Here is a 23,871-nt window from a genome sequence, read left to right on the forward strand (position 1 = left end):
TTAACCCCCCCCACCCCCACCCCCACCCCCCCTCTGTGCGCCATGCGCGGATCCGACTGAGCATCCTCGAGGAGAGAGACGCCGCGGTTGAAGAAGGGCTGCGTGACTCTTTCTGGAAAAATAACGTCTTATTGTTGTTGTTTAGTTTTTGTTGTTGTTGTTGTGTGCATCATGCCTACCGGTATGTGAAGTTTTTTTTTTCCTTTGCGACAGGATTTTCGCGGATCCTTCGCGTAAAGACAGAGACACGAATCACTTGGACGTGGCTCCGTTATTGGCTGCGCCTGCTGCTGCTGCTGCTGCTGCTGCTGCACTCTTTTTGGCTGTAACTTGAAACAACATTATAATAAATCAAAAGAGAGAGAGAGAGAGAGAGCGATTCTGCCGCTGTGAATATTCTGGATAGGGAGTTCTGAAAGCGGATATTTCTTTCTATCTGGAGTTGGAAGTAAATGACATTCTCCCCGGTGCGGCTGCACGGTTACAGACGCAGAACTAAACCGGATAGCAACACCAGGTCCGGGGGAGCAGAAAGGGGGCAGGTGCGCTTTTGGAAGTCGGCGGCTGCGCGCACAGACCGGGCTCGTGGATTAGGACGGTACCTGTCTGTGGAGAGCGCGTCATGCGGACTCGGATGTCGCGCACCAGAAGCCATTAAAACCTGTAGGCTGGAGCTGACAGAGACGCGGATATGGGTGAGTTCTGTTTCATGTTACCATCTTTTAGATTCTTAGATTAAAATATATAGATATATATATATATATTCTCCAACTGTCCTCCTTTCTCATAATACCGCACGAGGACGCCTCTGTGTCTCTCCCGAGCGGAACCTGCCTTGAATCAGATGTGTGCATCAAATAAATGGTCGTCTTTAAAAAAAAAACTACTCCAGAAATGCCCACTTGTGATGTCTAATACGGGGTCTGGGTGTCTTTCTGGAGCTTGAAGGATGTGGCTGAAGCTCGTGCTCTATAGCCTGTTAGTCGCAGAGCTGCAATGTGGGTTTTTCTTCTCCTTCTTCTTCTCTCCTCCATTTCTTGGCAGTATGATTTATTAGAGCCCGCACTTCTATTTGTATTTCACAACGCGGTGCGCGGAACAATTTTGGTTCAGTGATCTCCAGCAGAGAAAATAAGCATGTGTGTCTAAATGAGGTCTACCCTTTTTTTTTTTTTTTTTTCTTTCTCTTTTTTTCTTCCCATGACTAGTTAGAGTCGCCGGCTCATTGGCGTGGACTGAAATGCTAATCACGGAGACCGCTGGAAGCCAGTCAACTTTATAAAGCGTGGCCCTGCATAATCATTGATTTGGGCTTAATCTGTGCGCACGAAGCCCCCATGAGTCCCCATAGTCGCCTCCCCCGAAACTCTTGCGGGTTCAAGGAGTGGGTGGTGGTGGGGGGGGGGGGGGGGGGGGTCGTGCAGGTTATTTATTTAGGTTATTTATTATTTAGTATATTCTCATTCAGAGACAGCCTTCGTGTTCTGCACCTGGCACCGAGAGACGGACTCTTCAAAATCCAGCAGAAAACTGCGCGTTCATCTATCAATATACTCTGCGTCTGTGGTTGTGTATGTGCGTGCAGGTGTGTGCGTGCGTGTGTGTGTCTAAACACCCCACTCCTTCAGCAATGCATGATGTTATTCCTCTGTCTGCGCGCGCGTGCACGTGCTTTCCCCATCTTATTCTATATTATGATCATTATATGTCCTATACGTGTGTGCGCAGTTGCACACTAGTAGCCCACCACTGTTTTACCCCCTCCCCTTTTTTCTCTCTATCCCTCTCTTGGTATTTAACTGTTAGCTGTGTCACAGTATTTCATGCCTTTTCCTCACCCCAAAAAATAAAAATCATGTCACTTCTTCTTCTTCTTCTTCTTCTCCATATTCTTTGCATTCTCTCGGTCTGATTGCATTGTCTGGGGTAGCCCTAATCTCCTCAGCCATCCTTAACTGGTATACAGATGGCCAAGTTCACTGGTGGTGCTGTGCCATTAATTGCGAGGCCGCATGATGTATCGACCCACGGCGGGTTACTGCACCACATCAATATAAGCTACAACAGCGCAAAAAAAAGCCATACAGTTCGGGTCGCTAGGAGCTCGGACGTAATTTATGTGTGCTGCAAAGCAACCATATATTGTTAATCATAGAGGTCTAGTTTATGGGGCCCGTTCCTTAATTTAATACCAGAGCATGTCAGGAGAACCCTGCATATAGTTGACATGCAGCAATTTCGACTCCAAACGCACAAGCCGGCTCCCCGAAAACCACAAATTCTGTCGACCGCACGGCTTCACGCTGTTGCCCACAATTATTTCATGATTATGCGTCGCTGTAATCTCAGTCATCCGCCAGTGTAGCTGGCTGTGATGCTCTTCATTAGCAGCATGCTAGATGCACTTATGTTTCATGGGCCATATCATTAGAGACCTGCCTTGCAGGAGGAGAACAGTAGGGTAGGGATTGTAAAAAAAACAGGCAATCGCAGAGCTTTAAGATGATTTCAGGGGCCTGAATGCATTGTTTCTTTGCATCGGTGCGACAGTGGCTCGCAGTACTCTGTGTTACGGGCGACAGATGACCTTCTGCTGGTCCTCCGGCATCCAACAGGTAGGTCTGTTGAAATGCCATGGTGAAGCAGGTCAAGGAGAGGAGATCAACAGGCCCTATGAGGGCGAGGTTTCGTTATTTACATTTGCTTATTTTGAAAGAAAAGAAATTAAATCAATTGGTTGTGAGTCGCTGGGGATCCAGTATTCATAACCTATAATATGGATGCTTATCCTGTCCAGGTTTGTAGGGCCTGGATGCATTGAGCTACACACTAAGTACCCCCTGGAAAGGTTTGCCAGTAACATTTAGTAGACGTACTCATTTAATCTAATTGTTTGAAGAAAGAGATCAAAATAATCTTTCTATTTTCTCTCCAAGGACACATTTGAGTAAGTCAGTTACAATGCTAACCCTCACCCGAACACAGCTCTTTGAAGAAGTGTGGAGTTCGCTTTCCAACAGTCGTGTCACTCTCAAGACCTAAAAGTCAAATGTGGTCCTCACAAATGAAAAAAACAGAGCAAGGCCATCTTTCGACTTTCACAGTTATACAAGTTCTGATTGTATGTGCTCCCTTTTTGTCGGGGGTTTGTCGCCCAGTGAAGAACGCAATCCCATCACTGTGGATTCATGAGGTCGACTTGGCCGGGACGCTGTTCTTTTGCTAAGTGTCTCAGCTGTTATAGGATGACATCGTAGAAGAAACAAAGCCCAACCTTTGCACTGACATATGAGGTCTAAATCTACCATTTGTTCTCCAAACTGGATGTCTCACGGGCTGGGTGATCACTTCTACATTCATATCATACAATTGGGGTTACTCGAGATCGCCAATAGGCAATCTCCATTGCCATTGTGCGAAGTAAGAGAAGATGTTATGCCACAGCACGCCAGTGAAACTCCAGCATTGGAGAGTTTGTCTTTGTGTCAAAAGAAGATATACCTTCTTGTATTTGGGGATAATATGGGATTTACCCAGTAAGATGAGCGACAAAAAAACAAAATGTTCTCTGACCGAGGAGAACGATGTCTGTGCCCTATGTAAAACAAGAAGTCAATGGTGATGTATTTGTCACGTACTTCCATACTTAAGTAACACCACTTCCGTAGTTATTTGAACCCAAACGACAATCTTTCCTTCAGCTTAACTCAATAGTTTGTTGCCTAACTTTTGCCCAAAACCAAGATGTCGACGGCCAAGATGCCAATCCCAAGGCTTCATGACCACATATCACAAACTGATGTGAGGTCACAGTGATTATGTCCACTTCTATGGTTACAACTCACACAGGCTCCGCCCTCTACTGGAGTACATGGGCAGTACTGTTTTCCGATGACAAGCGCACATTCACCTTTAGTCCAGTCGAAGGCCAAAGCTGTGTTTATTGAACTAGACTTAAAGTATTTGAACTTTCCTCTAAATTATGTGGGCATACATTCATAAAAGACTGAACATTTTATGTAAAATATTTAAACATTAAAAAAAATGGGTTAAAAGTAATGTCTCCTATTAAAAAAAACAAGTTCCCTTTTGAAAGCCTGTGAGTCTGGGCATACTGTGACAATATCACAACGTCCTTGGTCCGTTTACCATCATTATATTATTTTAATATCTCAATCCCAAATCACATTCTACTCTTAACTACTCTAATGGAGCGCAGGGCAACCTTTTGGTGAGCAAGTGTCTGGATATCTATGGAAAAGAGAAGGCAAACGTGTTCGTAATATAGGATTTCATATTCACTCATAACCCGTGCTGATTAATTGCGCTCGGACATGTCGTTCCACCGGAACCACATCTCTGCATGCACAGCAGATTGTAGATATCATTTTAAAATAACATCTTAGGTCTGATAGTAAAGTGAGTTAAAATCGCTTAAATATCGGCGTCGGGAAGAAAAATCCTCGATATGCGATCCGATCGCCAACTCGCACAGGCCTAGATTGTACCGACAACAATTTCACTTTCCAAAACTTTGGCCTGCTGCAGTGAACCCAGACCAGAGTTCAGATAGGACGAGTGAAGGCTGAAGGTTGATTGTTTGTACGTGTGTGTGAGTGTGTGCGTGACAACACTCCCTGCGGTGCTTTTCCATATTCTACCCTAATCAGTGCTACACATACAAGACGGGCACACTGTTTCCCAACCACTGTTGAAATGGGCCTAACTTGGCAGGCCTTGCTATCAGCTCAAAGATAATTGGAGACTAATAGGATGGCTTGGGCTGATCCGGGGGACGTCCTTCCCTGTTTGTTCCTGACCAGCCTTTATGTGCAGTCAAGGCTGAGGCTGGTAGTCGCTTTGTCAATGACAGGCAGCGGATAGCAATGAGCCACTTGTGTGCACTCAAAGTGCATCAGTTAGCGAGTCCATTTGCCAAGTTATTAAGCTACATTTGGTTTTATTTTAGGTCGGCAGTAAAGTGCACTTACTCTCTGTGTGTTTGGGATGAGAGGCCGAAAACAGCCATCTTCCTTTGCTGAGGACAGCAGGGCCGGCTGCTACATAACTAAGCGTCACATGCCTTGAGACAAACCTGAGCATTGGCTCGTCCATTCACATTAGATCTCGACAGTTAAACTGCAGAGGGCGATACATCAAAATGAGAATCACGGGTCTAAGACAAGTGTTCGTCCTTAAAAGTTCTGATCTGATCGAGGCGAGAAATAAAGACGTTTGGAGGGCGAAAATGGAAATCAGTAAGGCAAGTGGAAGGGCCGCGGAGATGCATAAAGCATAGACATCACATTATAGCAACAGCCTGACGGCTGTGTGGTTCAAGGTCGTGAATAACTAGCGTATTTTCAAAAAGGAGACAGAGAACAGAAGGAGGGAGAAATTATTCATCTAACTAGATCCAGCATGAGAGTGGTGAGAGGTGCATCAGGTAAGAAGTAATGGAGACACAAACCCCACGAGTGACAGCTGAGAGGGTGACTTGTGCTCCTTTGTGAATAAGATTAGAGGAGTCGTAGGCAAGGAGATGGCTTACAGAGGCATTAGCGCACAGAGCACTCATTAAACCGCATACAGTGTCACTGAGGGGGGGAGAGAGGTGTCTTGTGAGGCAGGTTCAATCTGAAAGAGATGGCGGAGTCGCTTCTAATAAAGCAAGCCTATTATGCTCATGGGAAATAAAAGCAATAGGGATCTGTTTCCACAGCCTCTTGGGACTCGATAGTCAGACACGAAATTTAGAAAGCATGTTTAACAGCCCACACATTTTGTTCTCTAGTCTATTAAAATTGCTTTAAAAGCAGCTGGAACATTACGCATGGGCATTGTTCTATATTGGCATTCGTCTGCCGTTTCTACCTTTCTTTTTTTGTTTTTTTGTTTTGCCTTTGAGGCACAGTGTTGTTGGCAAATTAGTTGAAGCTACATCTAGGAACCTGCCATGTAAATAAACAAACAAATTGGCTGCACTCTGTGTGTTCCTGTGATCGCCATCTTTGTCTCTGCCGCGTTCACGGGGGATGTATCACAGTTCTTGGAATCTAACATGAAGAAATGTGATTGATGTATCTACTGGTACAATCAATAGCGGGCACAAATTATCTGTACAGTTCCATGGTTTCTTCCATCTATAAGGAATGATGAAAGATTCCTCTGAAAAACAAACAGTAAGTGTGTCTCTCTCTCTCTCAGTCCCACTCTCAGTCAATACCCATATGGGATCAGCAGATGCTTGGCAAGGAGCGGAATGGCTATGTTAGATAGCATATGCTCCATGATGCCTCTCAGCCACTCTGTGTCAGAGAATTATTTCTGACAAATCCTGCAAAGATTACGGAAAACACTGGACAAATTCAAATAGCGCTTATTGCCTTAACTGTAACGGTTATTCCATGTTTTTAGCTCATCGTCAATGCAACACATTCACTTTTGTTGATAAATTCATAATGGCGCATTTGGCTAAGCTAATTACAGCCTGGACCCCTTCCATTGTGACATATTAATCTTGCATCACTGCGATAGTGGTAATAAAGTCCACGCTTGATGATATTGCCTTGAGAAACACAAATAAGTAGTGAATCCCCGCCCCCCATACCACTCCCTCAAGGGGAAATCAATGTATCTTAATGACACGTCATTAGTGGCTCTGTAAAGGGGAACGATTTTAATGGAAACAACTCTGTCTCACCTCAGAACAAGGAGCGATATCACAGGGAGCTACTGACCACTGTTCTTCACACACACACACACACACACACACACACACACACACACACACACACACACACACACACACATGGCCTTTGGGAGATATTACATTGATATACTGTCATTTCCTGAAGAATTCCCATAACCACAGGAGGCACTCCTCACCCTTACCCTAAACCTAACCTAACCCGAGTCATACGCGAACCTTAAAGCAAGTCCTCACCATAAAATGTAATGACTTTCGTTATGGGAAAGCAATGTATCCCCTAACAGATCAATGTTCCCACAGGAGAGGTAAAACACGCCTCCACACATGCACACACAATTAAGAAATTTACATCATAGAAAAGTAGTAATTCTCCACAGACACATTTTGGCATTCAGTTAGTTGCTTTCTGCAGCACAGATGAGTTGTGTAATTCCATAGGGTTTATAGTGATTTTTTAATCTGAATCAGTGGGAAGCAGAATCGATGATTCATGCTGAACCTGTGCTGCTTTGGTTTTGGTTATACATGAATATGGCTGGAGTTTTGAATTGAAAAGGCCTCCGGGATTGTATACACAACCACCAGCTCTTGAATGTTAATGTGCTCTGCCTTTCACGACTTATCTGCCTCTGCCATTGGTGCAATGACTGCTTATGGGATGACTGAATACAAACACAGATGCAGATATGACTGAGCAAATTGCAAGATGCTTCGCCTCAACACTGCTTGTCAGTGTGTATTCATTGAAAACATGCAGGGGCAAACATCAGGTTTTTGTGATTGCAAAAAGACTTTTATGACCAAATAAAATAGTCAATTGATCAAAAGAACCAATATTTTGTATTATACAATAGCTCTTACTGTTTTAAAATAAACCAATACAATAGAACAGTCAATTGTAATGTACAAGTGAGTCTCAAGAGGGTTAAGTCACAGTAAAATCACGGGAATGACCAAGTCATGAACTCTCTGGGCCCAAACAAGTCATGCTGTCGGCTGAATATATTTCTACTGTCATGTGGAACAAATTGGTGTCAGACAAGCAGCTGTCCCTTCAGACTACCCGCTAGTCATCTGACCATAAGAATGTATCAGAACCTAGATTCAGATTGTTGAAACTGGAAATCCAGAGCGTCTGTCCTAGAAGTATTACCTGGAAGTGTGTGAAAAATATGCAAAGCATTTCCAGAATCCAGCTTTCTTTTACCCGGTGTTCATCTGTATCACTCTTACAACTCTTTCTTTGCTCCAACCAAGAAAGAAGTTGCACTGTGGTTGTGTTGTACATACATATATGCAGCTGCAGACACTAGTGGTTGGAAGGCACTAGGTTTGATGACTTACTGTAAAGACATTCTCCTGTAGAATGTGATGTGACAAGTCCAGACCTAGGGGTCAAAGGTTGTGTTGTAGGGATTGTGAACGAGGGTCCGTATGGGGGGGGGGGGGGGGGGGGGGGGGAGGTGTGAACAGTATACGTTACAACCTTGGAGACATCAGGTTGAGTTACAACATTGCTTTGACGATTGAGTGGAAATAGGGGGTTACCAAGAAAAGGAAAAAAATGGAAACTGTAAATATTGAACCGACAACCATTTTTGAAGATAATAAATTCCAAAGTAACCCTGGCAAGTGGACCTCATTGTTAAATTCTGACAATTCCACATAAATCGGTATATGGAAGAGTCTTCCTTCCTCTAGTGTGAGGGGCGGATTTGGCAGGCATGATGAATCACAGATGGATTTTTAAAAAGAGGGTATATTTACTCCAATGAAGCCAACAATTAAAAAAATAAAACAGGGTAAATAAGGTCTAAGCTCTTAAGAGGGGGTCCACTAAACAGAACTACACTCAGGCTAAAATAGCTTAACATAAATTGATCAGAAAGTAACAGACGAAACTGACCTAAGAATGACAAAATGTCACCAAACACAGAACACATGTAATGGCGGAATGGCCTAAAGAAATGGGTAACGCAAAGACCAACTGAATTACAAATAATGCTAAAGAGAACAAACAACTTAAAATCAATATATAGAACAATGTCATTAATGAACTAAAACTAATGTGTAATTAGTTGAACTAAAATCTCTCACAATCTGGCCACACTTGGTACATTATTTTTGGCCACTTGGAGCTCCGGAGCCACACGGAGCTCCGGCCTGACAATACGTCCCTCCAGCAGCCGTTTCCAGCCATAGAAATCAGAAGGGCATAAGGCCAACTTATCTAAAGACAAACTAAAGTGCCTGTAAATGTGTGTGCTTCAAATATAAACTAATATACTACCAACAATAGAAAATACATTATGAGTAAGAAACAAAAGCTATTTGTCACAAGTTATGTTTGCTGATGTATGTGCAAATGTGCATTATGTAAAAAGGTCTCAATGAGCCAATAACAAATTATTAAGTGTTGCCATCATCTGGTGGATACGAGCTATTATCTTTATTTTTCTTTCACAGAAAACAACAAGCTACTCTGTTTGTATGATGCATTTTTTTTATCCAAGGTACATTCTAAATGCTAGTTTAGGGTTTCTGCAATAAGGTCATCTGCTTGACTTTTTTTCTTCTCCTTTGCTATTTTCCTCTCCCCCTTCCCCTTCCTGTAGGCTCTGCTTTGCGGCGTCGCTGGCTAGTGGTCCAACTCCTGATGCAGGTGTGGCTGGCAGCAAATCCATCTTTGAGTGAGCGCCCATGCCCCAAGAGCTGTCGCTGTGATGGCAAAATTGTCTATTGTGAGTCAAGCGCCTTTCGCGATGTCCCCAAGAACCTCTCCGGAGGCTGTGAAGGCCTGTCTTTGCGGTACAACAGCCTCGTCAGTCTTCGCGCCGGCCAGTTTGTCGGCCTCAACCACCTCATCTGGCTCTACTTGGACCACAATTACATTGCCTCTGTGGATGTATTGGCCTTTCAGGGGGTCCGCAGGCTCAAAGAGCTGATCCTGAGTTCCAACAAGATCACGTCGCTCCACAACACCACATTCCACCCTGTCCCCAATTTGCGGAACCTGGACCTGTCGTACAACAAGCTGCAAGCCTTGCAGCCTGGGCAGTTCCAGGGACTACGGAAGCTTCTCAGCCTCCACATACGCTCAAATTCTCTAAAAACCGTCCCAGTGCGTCTGTTCCAAGATTGCAGAAATCTTGAGTTCCTGGATCTGGGTTACAACCGCTTGCGCAGTATCACTCGGAATGCATTTTCAGGCCTAGTCAAGCTCACTGAGCTGCATTTGGAGCATAACCAGTTCTCAAAGATCAATTTCTCCCACTTTCCTCGCCTCTACAATCTGCGGGCACTTTACTTGCAGTGGAATCGAATTCGCTCAATGAACCAGGGCCTTACCTGGACCTGGGCCTCCATCCAGAAACTGGATCTGTCTGGAAATGATCTGATGGAAGTGGATGCTGTGGTTTACCAATGCCTACCTAACCTGCAGACCCTCAATCTGGACTCCAACAAGCTGACCAATGTCTCCCAGGAGGTGGTTGATGCCTGGATCTCTTTGACTACAATAAGCTTAGCTGGGAATGTATGGGACTGTGGCCCTGCCATCTGTCCTCTGGTGGCCTGGCTGAGAAACTTCAGAGGGGCAAAGGAGACCACAATGATCTGCGCCTCCCCCAAGAAAGCCCAGGGTGAGAAAGTGATGGATGCTGTCGAAGCTTTTGGTGTTTGCCAATCAAACCCAGGGACAACGCTCACTGTGAGTATCCCTCCAACCCCATCCAGAGTCCCTGTGGAGACTGAACGCCGACCAGCCATTCGGGCTTCACCTACTGGTTCTGGAAAGAGAGGAGAGGGATCTATCAGGGGTCCCACATTGTCAGCTGTTACCCCAGCTCTGGCACTTCCCCCGGAGCAAGACTTGGAGCCTGTGTCCTTCCACAAGATTGTGGCTGGAAGCGTTGCCCTTTTTCTATCTGTTGCGATGATCCTGTTGGTAATCTACGTGTCTTGGAAGCGCTACCCCAGCAGTGTCAAGCAGCTGCAGGAGCATTCGGCAGCAGCCCGCAAACGCCGCAAGAAAGCTAGAGAGACGGAGCGCACCCTGAGCTCTCCACTTCAGGAGTACTATGTGGACTACAAGCCCACCAACTCTGAGGCCATGGACGTGCTTGTGAATGGGACCGGACCCTGCACCTATACCATCTCAGGCTCCCGAGAATGCGAGGTATGACCCACACCACCGCCACTCCTCCTAAACAAAACTCTGTCCACAGCGCTGCGACCGGAGGTAATTATTTACACTGCTTTGATAGATGATTAATCTGCTACTTGATTACTTAGCCTGACACAGCAGGTTGGGTAAACACTGCGTACCAATGGATTATTCCAGAAGTGGTTTAGCATCACTTTGTGTATAACAAGATATCTGCTGTTTTCAGATCCTTGTTTGTATATTCGCTTAAACCTTAATCTCGGCAGTTTGTTTTGCCGCAAAAACACAAAATGCACAGACATACAGATGAATCAGACTGATTGCATTTCCTATTATGCATAATCTTGAGCCTCAGCAATGCTGTTTATGATGAGACATTTGTGCTTGTTTAGGTACTTGTTATTTTTGCTTGGGTACCACAGGCTTTGTGCTTTGTGTGTTTGCTCCACTGCTATTTAATCTTTGATGAGCAGTATTGTGTTGGGACAATAGCTGCATGGCGGTTAGATTCCCTTTTGGACACTGGATGTGAATGCTAAAAGAGACACTTTTTTTTTTTTTATAAAAAAGCTGTGGCTCAAGACAGTTGGACAATGCCCATCGTACCCCAACAGCACATCCTTTTCTGATATGTTTCCTTCATTTTCACACTGACTTGCTGAAGTGACTCACTGCCTTAATTGATAGTCACACAAACAAAAATGTATACGTTCATTGGCCGTCCACACAGAGATAAAAAAAAAGAAGAAATGCACATTTTGTGACATACACAGAAAGAAGTAGTGTTTGATAGTCCCGAAAGGAGTGATAATCCTTTGAAATGTTTTGTACGCTGGCAAGTGAATTTCTTCAAAACAGTTTTCAGAGACTGCAGCAATGTGGGAATACTACTTTTTCTCCTTTTGCTTTCAGCTGTCACACTTGTGTGTACCTGACATACTGTACCATTCTTGGTTAAACATTTTATTCTACTGCTGAGTTCATACAGGTTTTTTTTCCAAGCTATATCTTACCAAAGCGTCTGGAGGAATGTATTCATTATCAATGATGAACTGGTACAGTTGTTACAGGGGGCAAAGGAAGGGCTCAGCCCGCCTGGTTGATTAGCTAGTCCAGCATCAGAAGCTGTAACCCAAGCGCCATAATACATATTTTAGTTACGCTCTCTATATATTTTCACATTACTAGCACTCATACTAAATCCAGTTCTAAGATTCTCTCTGCATTTCCATTGCATTTTCTGTGAGGCTCTCTCTGGAGGCATGACTATAAATGCAGAGGTTTAAACAACGAGGTGGAGGAGGAGGACTCTATACCTCAAATGATTTTCCATTTTCTGTTACTGACCGCCTGGTAATAGGTTATACTTGCAGGACTGGGAAGAGGAACCACCAATCACAGCTGCCATTGTGTTGTTATTTGCCCTGCCCTGCCCCATGTGTGCTTTGAGGGCCTACTACAGTGCTGTTTTATGTTTTGTGGGAATTGTTTTAATGTAAAACAACATTAAAAGTGATGTTTGATGGATGGAGGGAGGGGGGAAAAAAAAGAGGATGCTGCAGTTAATTTTCACATTATCGCATTTTACGAATCTTTTGTGGCTTCAACTCAACACGCCATGCTGTCAAGTAAACAACATGTGTGCAATGTTTCCAGATCAAAACATAGAGCACAGTCTGACATTGAATATGCATTGAATGTATCGAGGACATCACACATATGCCTCAATGTGAAAATATGATTTCTTCTTTTTTTTATTGCAATACCAACAAAAAATGAAGATTCACATAACACTTATTTGCCTTTGGGTTGGTCTGGATTTCATAAGATTGTACAGGTGTTTATATTCTTGTCACTATCCCCTATAATGTAACGTATTAGTTAATTTTCAAGGTACACAGCAGGAGACAACTGCCAAAAGGAATTATATACATATGAAAAAGACATGAGTTGCAATAAATATTAATATTCTCAATTACTTAAAAAAGAAAAAGGGATGGATACGGATTAAATGTTGATATCCTTTGTTGGTTGTAATTAATACATGTTTGAAAATAGTCATTAATACGGACGTCTGTATTCTGACTGTTCACCTTTTAAATGTGTCTCAGGGAACTAAAAAACATACACGCATGTGTTACCATTGTGTGGTAGAGAACTGTTCATGCCAACAGTTATATGATACTAGACGAACAAATAAAAGGGGATGTTGCCGTTCTAGGTGAATACAAGCGCATTGGTTGCCTTCCTGTCCGTCACGTCACAAAGGATGAAATGGCTGATTGTCATTCCCAACGCTCATTTCCATTCCCGGTGTCCCATGTCAGTTCCATCGGAACATCTTCACACTCATATTGCACACTATCTATAAAAAGGTGCCCCCCCAGCACCTCGCCCCGCTTACTCTCTAAGGGACCCCACACAAGCTACCTCGCAGCCTCGCCATCAGTGAAAGCTAGAAGCAGGGCTGCAATTTACCATTGAAATGGTTGCGTCTATCATTTGCCTTTTATCTTGACTTGATTGAACTTGGTAATTTAGCTGCCTCTTTTATCTTTTATCTGTGAGACAAATAAAGGAGGAATTAACCCATACGAAGAGGGGCAAGGGCCAAATCAACACTACAGAGCCAGCAGAGCGTAACAGCTCAGGGAAAATAAGGTTCTGGAATTATCTGTGATACAGAGACACGTGCAGAGGAATTGTGAACAAAGAAATAAAAGCCTGGAAGAAAAGCAAAGAGTTTAAGTTTCGTCATTTTGGGCAAAATAGGAATAGACCAAGTAATTTAATGAGAATTATGAAGATGAGTGAGGATATTGAGCCACTCTATATACAAATGTACATGAGGTAAAAGAATAAATATATATATATATTACCAACATGGCTGGGCTCCCAAATAGAAAGTCTCATGAAGCACAATTCAATCAAATAATCTCCAGTAGATTGATTAATTCAGATTTACCGACGCCCTAAACTATACCTACAGGAAGATAATCTGGCACACCTGGGCGACCCAAATCCGGCCATCAGCGGACATTTTTTTGGTGTGTAAATACTTTTTCGGTAAATATGAATACAAAAATACATGTCATCAAAAGCATCAATAATTACTGAAATATTGACATACTTCACTTTTCTTTCTTTCTTTTTTTTTAAACACTGCAACCGACTAATACATTGTTGGAAAAGGTTACATTGATTGTTTCGAAGCAGAATGTCTTGCCACGCGTGAGTCGTCGAGTAGCAGCACGGACTCCCAGTTGTCCACCTTGTGTGTGCCCCTCCCTCCCCTGCTTTCCACAATCTACTAATTGAGTCCATACACTGAGGGGATTGTACTGTCAACACTGTGGCACGTGGGCCTCCGGTCTCTTACAGATGAAGCCTTTATGGAGCAAAGCAAAAGCAATGAAACTGTTTTTGTGTGAACATATGCAGAAGAAGCGAGCGAAAGCCCGTCTCTCTCTCTCTCTCTCTCTCTCTCCCTTCCCCCCCGCGCTCTCCTCCATTTTGTGTCTTGAGAGATACATCCTTGTGAATGCATTCTCTCCGGCATTATCTGTCTCGTCCCTAAAACATTGCGGAGGGTGGACGGGAACTATCAGTCAGCGGTCCCGAGTTCATCTCGGAATGTGCTCCGATCTTGTTCCTACATTCTGTTGCTCCCGCGTGGACATAAATCACCCGGCGAGACGGAGCAGCAGCATGTGCACTCCCCGCCACGCCGCCACCTCGGCTGCATCGCCGCCAGTGGCTACGGGAGGCCGCGGCGGCTCCAGGCTCCGTTCATCTCGTCTGAGTGGGGAATTGCTTATTCCCTCCCGCCTGTCACTCATACCTTTTCTATCATTTGGATCCCGAGACATCACTATAACTCACCGCGGACCTCTTCACATGATTTGTCCTTTTATCAGCCCCGAGGTCCGACCCTGACATGGATGCGTGGCCGGCCTAGTGAATTGCCAATCCTCATTTTCCCGTGTCACTTCAACCTTCCCACAGCAAGGATTATTTGTATCACTTCATGGCCGTCTGCTTTTGATATTTTCCTTTCTCGCGGTGCTCTCGATGTGGCCCGTGAAAGTCTGTGCCACTCGTGTATCTTTTCCCCCTCTATTCCATCTTGTAACCTGGACCCCACCACAAGTTAACGCTTGCTGCCCTGGTGTGCAAACAATTCCTTTCTTCTTGCTCTCATTTCTTTTCACTTTGCTCAATGTGTCGAGCGGCACATTACCATCATCATCCGCCATCCTCTCATTTGTTATATGCTGGCCCCTTTTGCGGTCTGAGCCCCAGTGAGTAAGTGATACAGAGTGGCCGAAATCTTCTTTTTTTTGGGACAATGCTTTGGTGACATGCCAGGCCTGCTCAGCCGACTCTCCAGCATTTCAAGCCCTAATTGACTCGGTACCGTCTCATTTGACCCAACTGGTCCTGAAAAGGGACGCAACTCATTTCAAGCCTGCAGGACATGCCATTTTCCCTTTTTTTTTGACTCTCCCTTCTCAGCCATTCCTTTGTTACTGCCGCTGACCTTTTCCAAACTACAATCTCATCCACTTGCTATAATGTCACAGCGCAAATAGCTTGTCTTTGAATTAATTAATGTTGTGCCCATTTCTGAGAACGCCTGACATCTGATGCGAAAACGCAGACCAACGATATGGCACCTCCTTCTCCTGAATGGGCTGCCCTTTAACCGACTTACGCAATAGGTTACGCAATGCTGCGGTGGTCACAATTATAACTCGCTACAGCACAAAGAGGGAAATTACTCAAACTTCACAATTTTAATTTACTTTTTTAAATATACAACAACATGGATACGGGCCGCCAGATGCTGCTCTTGGCTGATAGGATCCTGGCAGTTGGTCCTCTGCCAGCGCTAATCTATTTAATAATTTTATTGAAAACATTTTACAACGCAAAATCCTACTGCTGGTATTATTAGTTTTGATGGGCACATTTCTGTGGCCCTAATTATTCATAATTTCCCCTGTGTGTGGTAGGATATCCCTCAAAAGGAAAAAAAAATGAAAAGATTGTTTTTAAACAAGTTGTTGATTAATCAACTAGAATATGAACAATTCTAACAATTAGAAACAATTAATATTCCATCCTCAGGTACTTGCATGTCCCTGGTTAACAAAACCATCTGCCGGGTTAAGTTCCATACAATGTGAGTTTTTACGTGAACTACTTGGCAACAAAAACTACTGAGATTGCCTTCTTAGTTTAAAAAAACAACAACAATCTGGCAATACATGTGTTCGGTTAAGTGACGATGACGATGCTTTTTACGGCAAACCGACCCCCCCCTCATTCTACCTTCACAGTTATTATTCAAAAGCACACAAGGTCGTTGACCCCGGAACTCTTTTGCCCGTCGAGTGCCTCAAACCGAGGCATGTTCCTGTACCTACAATCTGTAATCGCACACTCGATTTATATCCACAGTGCTTTTGTGTATTCTTTCTCTGGGGTGTCAAATATTGATGATATGAGAACGCATTTCGTCGGGGGGTTTGTTGATCGTCTTTCACAGCGGGCCTTGCAACTGAAATGCGATGCTTCCGCGTCAGTCAAAGGCCATGATGTAACTCTGTGAAATGAAAATGTGCACGCATTATTCTGCCAAGAAATGTAAAAAGCATGCAGGTACTGCCTTGACCTGTGTTACTGCACGGTGGGAGCCGTTTCTGAAGGTATGAGGCCTTTTCTTCTCTCCCTTCTATCCAAGGTGCCAAGGTCACCGTATCAGATTGTTAATTGCGCAACACAACACGGGGAGGCGAGCCGAGGGCGAGCGAGTATCCTGTAATTCAACGGGGAGGCTGAACTTCTCGACGCAAAGTGTCTTCAGTCGACAATTAGCCGTGTGGGAGACTTCAAACATGCACCGCGCTTGAGAGAACATCGCTCTCATCCTGCTAATCCTGTCTGTCTCGCACTCTGGTTCCGTGCCTGCTGCTTTTCCCCGCACCGGCGTTTGATCCATGCTTAATGAGGGTGTTAGATCGCCAATATAGCAATTACAGTACCTTGGAAAAGAGGCAAGGCTCCTTTTTTTCTCTTCGCCCCGGCTTCCACCGCGCAACCCCACGCGCGCCGCTAATGCTACGCTTTAGCGCCGCCTCCGTCGGGCTCGCCTTGTAAATGCCCGTCGGCCATGCTCGACTCGCATTCTTTTACAATTTCCATGTGATGTGCTTGCTTTCTACCCGCCCACTCAGCAATTTTTTTTCTTCGACCCCACGGTGAGTGTGTTCACTTTCAAAGAAATTTTTTTGGGGGGGGGTTCACTCAGTTCTCTTGACTTTTTTTTTTTTTTTACTGTGACTTTCTTGTTTCACTTGTTTCTGATACAAGCACTGCTGCTTTACACCACTTGTTCTATTCAGCCTCCTGTTCGGTTCAGAGTACTAGCCTAGAGGGTAATACCACATTGGAGCCACTGCCTGCTGGCCCCTGAGTGATCGGTGTGTTGCTGCCTCTGCATTTCTTTTGACATTGCATTTAGTTACAGTGACAGCAATCATAGCTGTTGCTAAACAAGAAAGTTGCAGCATGTAATATAACCCTCACCCCTGTCGTCTCCAAGCTGTCTCTTTCTGGAATTTCAGTCCTTTTTTTTGGGTAAAACAATCTTTCAGTGCGATACGAATCCTTCACCCTTTTTTTCCAGCATGAATCTTCCCCTTTGATGATTTTCCACATTTATGTCTTCTCTTCATACGTCCGGGTCGTAAATCTGGATTCAAAACATATCATTACTTATATTCCTCCGATTGATCTTCATTTCTCTGCTTCTAAATGTATTTGCATGTTTCTGACAAAAAGATTTACAAGATTTACGCCGGCCGTAGCAAACTCTCATTAGCTATACGGTCCACTTTTTTCTTCATTTTTTTTTTCTTCTTCAAAGAAGTTACCAACTGCAGCTTGAAGTCTTATTTTTGAAGATTTAGTGAAGTGCGCAACTGTATTTGAGATTTGAGCATATTTCTAAAATAAAATTAAAATAAATCACTTGCAATTCACAAAAGCAATTTCACTCTTTTCATAGATGATTGTCGGTGTCCTGTTTGTAATCACCATTGCTCGGTGGCTGTCTGGAATGAAAGGGAAACAAGGTTAGACATCAGTGTGGATCTAAAGCAATGGAGTGCTCATTTTTCCTCATTAGTGTACAGCCTCACTATCACTTTGCGCATTAGTCTCAAAATTCAAATACTTGTATATCAGTTAAGCATGAGGGAGGATGAGTCACTCATGGACAGAACATCTGCAGCAGAGCATCTGTTAAAGGCCTAAAGAGACATAAAAGGAAGACGTAAAAGGCAACCAAGCCATGCCTATGATAGGCTTTTTACATTTATATTTTTTGTTCTCACAGCATTTCTGCTGCAGTTGTGCACTCTTAGCAGAAAATGATTTGACAGAAGAGTCAAGTGTAATTAGCCCCTCATCGTTGCTGTCAGATGAACATATTAAAGCTTTCTGAAGTCAATTATTTAAATATTTCTATTGAATACGTTTCTCGGTGGCCAAGTGTCAAGCAAGTTAGCATTCAACACTTTTTACTCTTTCTAGTAAATACACTCAATGTATTGCTTCTAGGAAGAGTCTATAGCCCGTCCTAATTAGCCAACTACTGTAATTAGAAGAACAGTCTATAAGAGAGGGTAGAGGCCTTGGTCCCTGTGGGTGGAGTATAAGACTGCAGATCTGTGTCTCCATAGAGTTTCTGTTATCCTGCGATTTTCTTTCTATTTGTTGATCCGCTGATCTTTCCACTGACATTCATGTCTCTCGCAATAGCACTTTCATATCTGTCTATGAAACCAGTCACACAGAGAACAGAGAAAAAAAATAGACATGATTTTTATGTGGAAGAATTCTCTCACTTCCTAACCCAGAAATCATCTCGGGGCCCCTTTTTGGTAAAGGGGGTCACCGATGCAATGTGTCCTCGGCAACACCCTCTCAGTTGTTTCCACTTAACCGATTCCACGCCTTCGCCGCACCGTGTGGACACGGACGCGCTGCGTTCTCGCACCAGTTAAGGATGTGAAAATGTACAGCTCAATCGGTTCTATTTATGGACTTTCATATGAGGGTCACCGACCTTTCATACAATACACTGCTCTGAGGAAAGTGATGGGATGTTGCTCGTCAGACGAGTTTGCAGGGCAGCGACAAGGTAGTCTGTAGTTTGGTAGTGACAATAGACTGGCTATAATAGTATGATACAGTAATATTCAGAATTCAGACTTAGACATCTTGATAATAGTATAGAAGTCTCTGAGAAAATGACCCTTGTGACATGAATTTATGGTCTCAATCGCTAGTTTAAGTCTTCTTCATTACAGCATGATGTTCATTTAATGAATTATGGTCCATTTAGATGTAAATAGACCATAAACAGGGTATACTTTAGGGTGGGGCTACCTTGTGATTGACAGGTCTCTACCACTGAATTTAAGATTTTCAAAGATAAATGGACCATAAAAGTTAATCGTAACATTTTGTTCCCTTGAAAATACTTTTTTTCTTTCAGCGTTTGGTTGTATTAGCTCCGCCCTCCCGGGTTCACTTCTGGTTGCAATAAACCAAGATAACGACGGCCAAAAAAACAAGATGTTGATTGAAAGACAACATAAAATGATGGTTACGGTAAAAAGAATACACAGTGATGGACAAAAACCAAGATGGCGACGGCCAAAATGCGTAACTCGATGCGGTCTGTGGTTTTATATTTGCTTACCGCATGAATTAAAGTGACATAAGCTATACCAATGGAAAAAAATAATAGTTCAGCATAGTCTAAATGATTATAATCTTTGCATTGTATCAATGCATTGTATGAAAACACATGCAATCTCAAGACTTTATGTAACTGTGTGACGTCTTGAGAAAATTCCCCTGGACGTGAGAAGACGCATGTGCTCTTATTGGTACTGACAGCATTCAAGTCGCCCCGGAGAGCAGATCCAACAGGCGGAAGAGAAAGACCGGATCGGGGTTGAAATGGAGTCAGACAGGTAGGCAAGTGAACCTGGCCGAGAAGCACGTTCAACGGGACGGAGCGGTGGGCAGGCGGACAGGAGGGGGGGGGGCAGTTAGAAAGCCAGCAGAAATCAGGCAGTCATCCAGACCCGACAGTTAGATTGGCAGGCGTCCGTCCACAAAGACACTCGGGCCTTTGTCCAGCGGACAGCTGTCCGTCCTCTGATCGGTGACGGCTCAGCGCTTTTTTCTTTTGAAGTAAGATAATGAGTCGGGGACAAGGCCCGGCAGATTGGCATGTTTTCCCTCAGTGGTCACATCAAAACTGCTCGACAACCGGCTCTGGTGTGTGTGTGTGTGTGTGTGTGTGTGTGTGTGTGTTTCAGAATTAAAAGGCATTTTTGATCAAAATTGTGTGGGGAAAAAAATGAAAAGAATTGGAGCTAAGAGGAAAACATTAAAGTACAACTGCATTAACTGCCAGACTGTGTCAATAACACTCAACACTAAGTCGAGATAAACACATTGTTTCCTGTCAGTAATGGACACATAAGAAACACTTCCATTTAAGTTGTTATTGTAGTGCTGAGCTAATTAGTTGGTTAATTGAGTGGAGTTGAGTGACTCAACAACAATTAACGCAAATGCAGATTGAATATCTTTGGCTTTTAACTGTTGGGTGGGACCATTGTAAAGGCTCAATTATTAACCATACAGGATTATTGTCATGCAAATAAACACAGCACTAAACGATGGCATGCTGAGTGGCAATTCTAGAGAGATCTTCGTTTAAAGAGCTTACATTTAGCTATATATATATTCAAACTTTTATTTCAGAATCAAGGTCCTGACAAAACATGAAATAAAATAAAATACAAACAAAATCACAAGTAAAATACGTAGACCTACAAATGCCTTATGAATAAACAGCTGTGCCAATGTCTCCACAGCTGGGAGCGCGTACAACTAAACTTTACGTTTGATAAAACTATGATTATTTCATTTTCGGAGTCATTAACCCGGCTGATAAATTTTTACATAAGATTTCTTAAAATTAACAAACATTTCACTGGCACTACTCCATCTCGGTGTCTTCAGTAATATTATCATAGCATCGTTATAAGCTACTTGAAGTCTCTGTTAGCTTGCTTCTTTGTAATTAGACCACAAGAGAGGTGTACAATATGCTCTAAATATATCTATTTTCCTTTTGGTGGGGTCATTTTTTTATTTTTGACATTTTTTGAAGTGATAATAACAATTTTGGTCCACACCCCTTTCAGACAGATTGCGTCACGTGCGTTATTTACATCAAAGCGTGTGTACGCGTTCCAGCTCCCGAACATTTCCACGAGTTACGCCAGTCCAGCGCGCGGCGTGCCGAACCAGACATTGCGTTCCCCGCCGCCGCTGTGATGTGCTTGCCAGCCTTTTAAATGCTTTATGTGAAGAAACTCACATGAAATATATTGATGTGGAAAAATTATAATGAAACTTTCCCATGCCTTTTCAAGTTTGATCCTTCTCCGGCGCGTAGGTGAGTCCGCATCCGCTCGCGCCTGCATGCAAAAAGCAACCTCCATCTCAATTCAATTCAATTCAGTTTATTTTGTGTAGCCCAATATATACAAAATTACAATCTCTACACATACGACATCCCTGTCCCAGGACCTCACATCGGATCAGGAAAAACTCCCCAAAAATAACCTTTGACAGGGAAAAAAGGGAAGAAACCTTCAGGAGAGCAACAGAGGAGGATCCCTCTCCCCGGATGGACAGAAGCAATAGATGTCATGTTTACAGATGAACAGCATTACAAAGTTACATAAACACATTACATGAATATGACAATGTATGAATGGAACTCCAATCCATGAAACAGAAGGAGGTAGAGAGGAGGGGGCGGGGCATCAGCAGGGCCAACGCGGGAGGCCGGCTCACCAGGCATCAGACACCTCCAGGTCCAATGGACCCTATGAGACGTGAAGTCACAACGACTCCGGGGAGGAAGCAGAGTTATCTCTCTCTCTCGCTCTGGATAGGCCATTCTCTGAGGTTTCCCCTCCCATGTGTCTCCTGTTCCTCTTTAAGCCTCTTTTACCTCGGCTGTGTCGAGCGCATATTATTTTGAGTTAATTACCTGTCTATGTCAACCTCCAGCGTCCCACGCTGTGGCCTCGCTGCATCAGCCTGGAGTTCGGGGCTGTCTCCCACTGCAGGAAAATGCACACCTCATGATCGATGACTTCTATTCTCCCACAGCTTCCTTTTAGTATTCCGGCCTCACATGTCCGCGAGGAGCATAATATAAACACTTGTCCTGCAGAATAAGTCCCAACCCTTTGTCCACGCATTTATTTCTTCTGTTTTTGTCACGTGTGGTGTTCAGATGACACTATTATATCTCTCGAATACGCACACTCGAGTAATATCCGCCCTACCGTGCAACAAATCATATATTTGGAGGCCATATTTCACCGTAAAATGTAACGCTCCCTCTTTCTCTATTGAATTAGCGAGGTAATAAAAGCTCTGTATTGACCGAAGTGACAATGGATGCGTTGGGGATTGATTGTGCCATGAAAGCTAGCGAGGACACTTCGGGACGCCGACGCCTCTCCGCGTTCATCGACTGCCTGTTGGAAAACGCGAGAAAAGAGAATATCGCAGATAATGATGATCATAAAATGATGAAATGAGGACAGAGACCCAACCTGAGCCCCGTGTCTGTTATAAATCAGGACATTGGTTTTTCTCCACAAAGTCCTTGAAGAGGACACCCCGGGATGATGGTTTTCATTTGGAACGACCACAGTCACATAATTGCAAATTGTTGTCAAGGTCATCATTTAAGTCTCATAGTTTCATATGCTCTAAGGAGAATGAGACTGAGTCATACCAGCACCTTCCATCTACTGGGGGCATAACACAAACAAATGTCTCCATATCATGTAAGCACAGTGTACTAGGAATCAAATCAAGGCGGCGCCTCGAGATTAGAGAACAAATTCCACATGTTCTTAAGATTGATTTATTTAATATTTGACCGTATCATTTTACCATTGATTTGTGATGAAGGTGAACTCCCCAAGACCTGAGACAGACGTTGGATGTGTGCTTACTGCATATGAGGAAAGAGTTGTGTAAAGCAGTCAATCCCAAAGTCTGGGTCGGGCCCCTGAGGTGGGCCGCGGGAGAACATATCACGGTCAACAAATACATTTTCATTTTCTACCACAGTCTGTTGTTTCTCCACGACACTTTCAAGAGAGAGAGCCTGACTGTTCTTAATGTTCTGATAATTGCAGCCTACTTATAACATTAATTTTCTTTTTTAAAAGGCTGGTATACATTATCTTTGTTTGACTGTTAAAAGAAAGAAAACAAGAGCCTGTTAACTCCCAAAAGGCATTTAGTTGGACTAATATACAAAATACTTAACAAGGTAATAGTTTTTTAGTTCCACGTGCATCTTTTCTAAATAGCTGGTTCACCTATTCAGATGATAAAAAAGGTGACGCGGTTGTCGTTTACCTGATTTATGGGTCGTGATGGTTTGTCATTTAAAAGAGAAAGAAAAGTGGGACAAAAAGAACAATAGTTTGGGAAACACTGGAGGCTCCATTAGCAGCCAGGAGAGCGGTTTCACAGAAGAGTCGACTACTATGAACATGGTGCATCTTTTTAGACTAACAGCTCGGAGGTAAAGTTAACCCTTTACTAGTTGTATTTGAGGAGAATTGATCATTGCCACAGGGTGAACAAAATTAAATAAATCTCCCGCAGGTGATCGATTGGTCGACTACTTACTGGGAGTAGTGGATGACAATGCAGTTGTGAATGCCCTTGCTGCAACTGGCATGAAACGCCCCATATCCTATCGAACTTGAGATGCATTGTGGGTGATATACAGCAGGTGCCAGGCATAGAAAGGGCAATATCTCTAGTTTGGCATCGATTGATTCTTTATTTTTCTTTA

At 43.5% G+C, this 23,871-nt stretch overlaps 1 protein-coding gene across 1 annotated transcript in view; it reads left to right on the top strand.

Moving 5' to 3' along the window:
• The first annotated feature begins 574 nt into the window (after nt 1-574).
• LOC117740614 (leucine-rich repeat transmembrane neuronal protein 4) overlaps nt 575-23,871 on the top strand; it is a 100,320-nt gene continuing 77,023 nt past the window's right edge. Inside the window, exons 1-2 of the mRNA XM_034547117.1 lie at nt 575-695; nt 9,328-10,889. Of these exons, the coding sequence (XP_034403008.1) occupies nt 692-695; nt 9,328-10,889 (1,566 nt within the window). The 5' untranslated portion in view covers nt 575-691. The remainder of the gene's footprint in view (nt 696-9,327; nt 10,890-23,871) is intronic.

The sequence above is a fragment of the Cyclopterus lumpus genome, chromosome 12 (genome assembly GCF_009769545.1).
Source record: "Cyclopterus lumpus isolate fCycLum1 chromosome 12, fCycLum1.pri, whole genome shotgun sequence".
Taxonomy (NCBI): domain Eukaryota; kingdom Metazoa; phylum Chordata; class Actinopteri; order Perciformes; family Cyclopteridae; genus Cyclopterus; species Cyclopterus lumpus.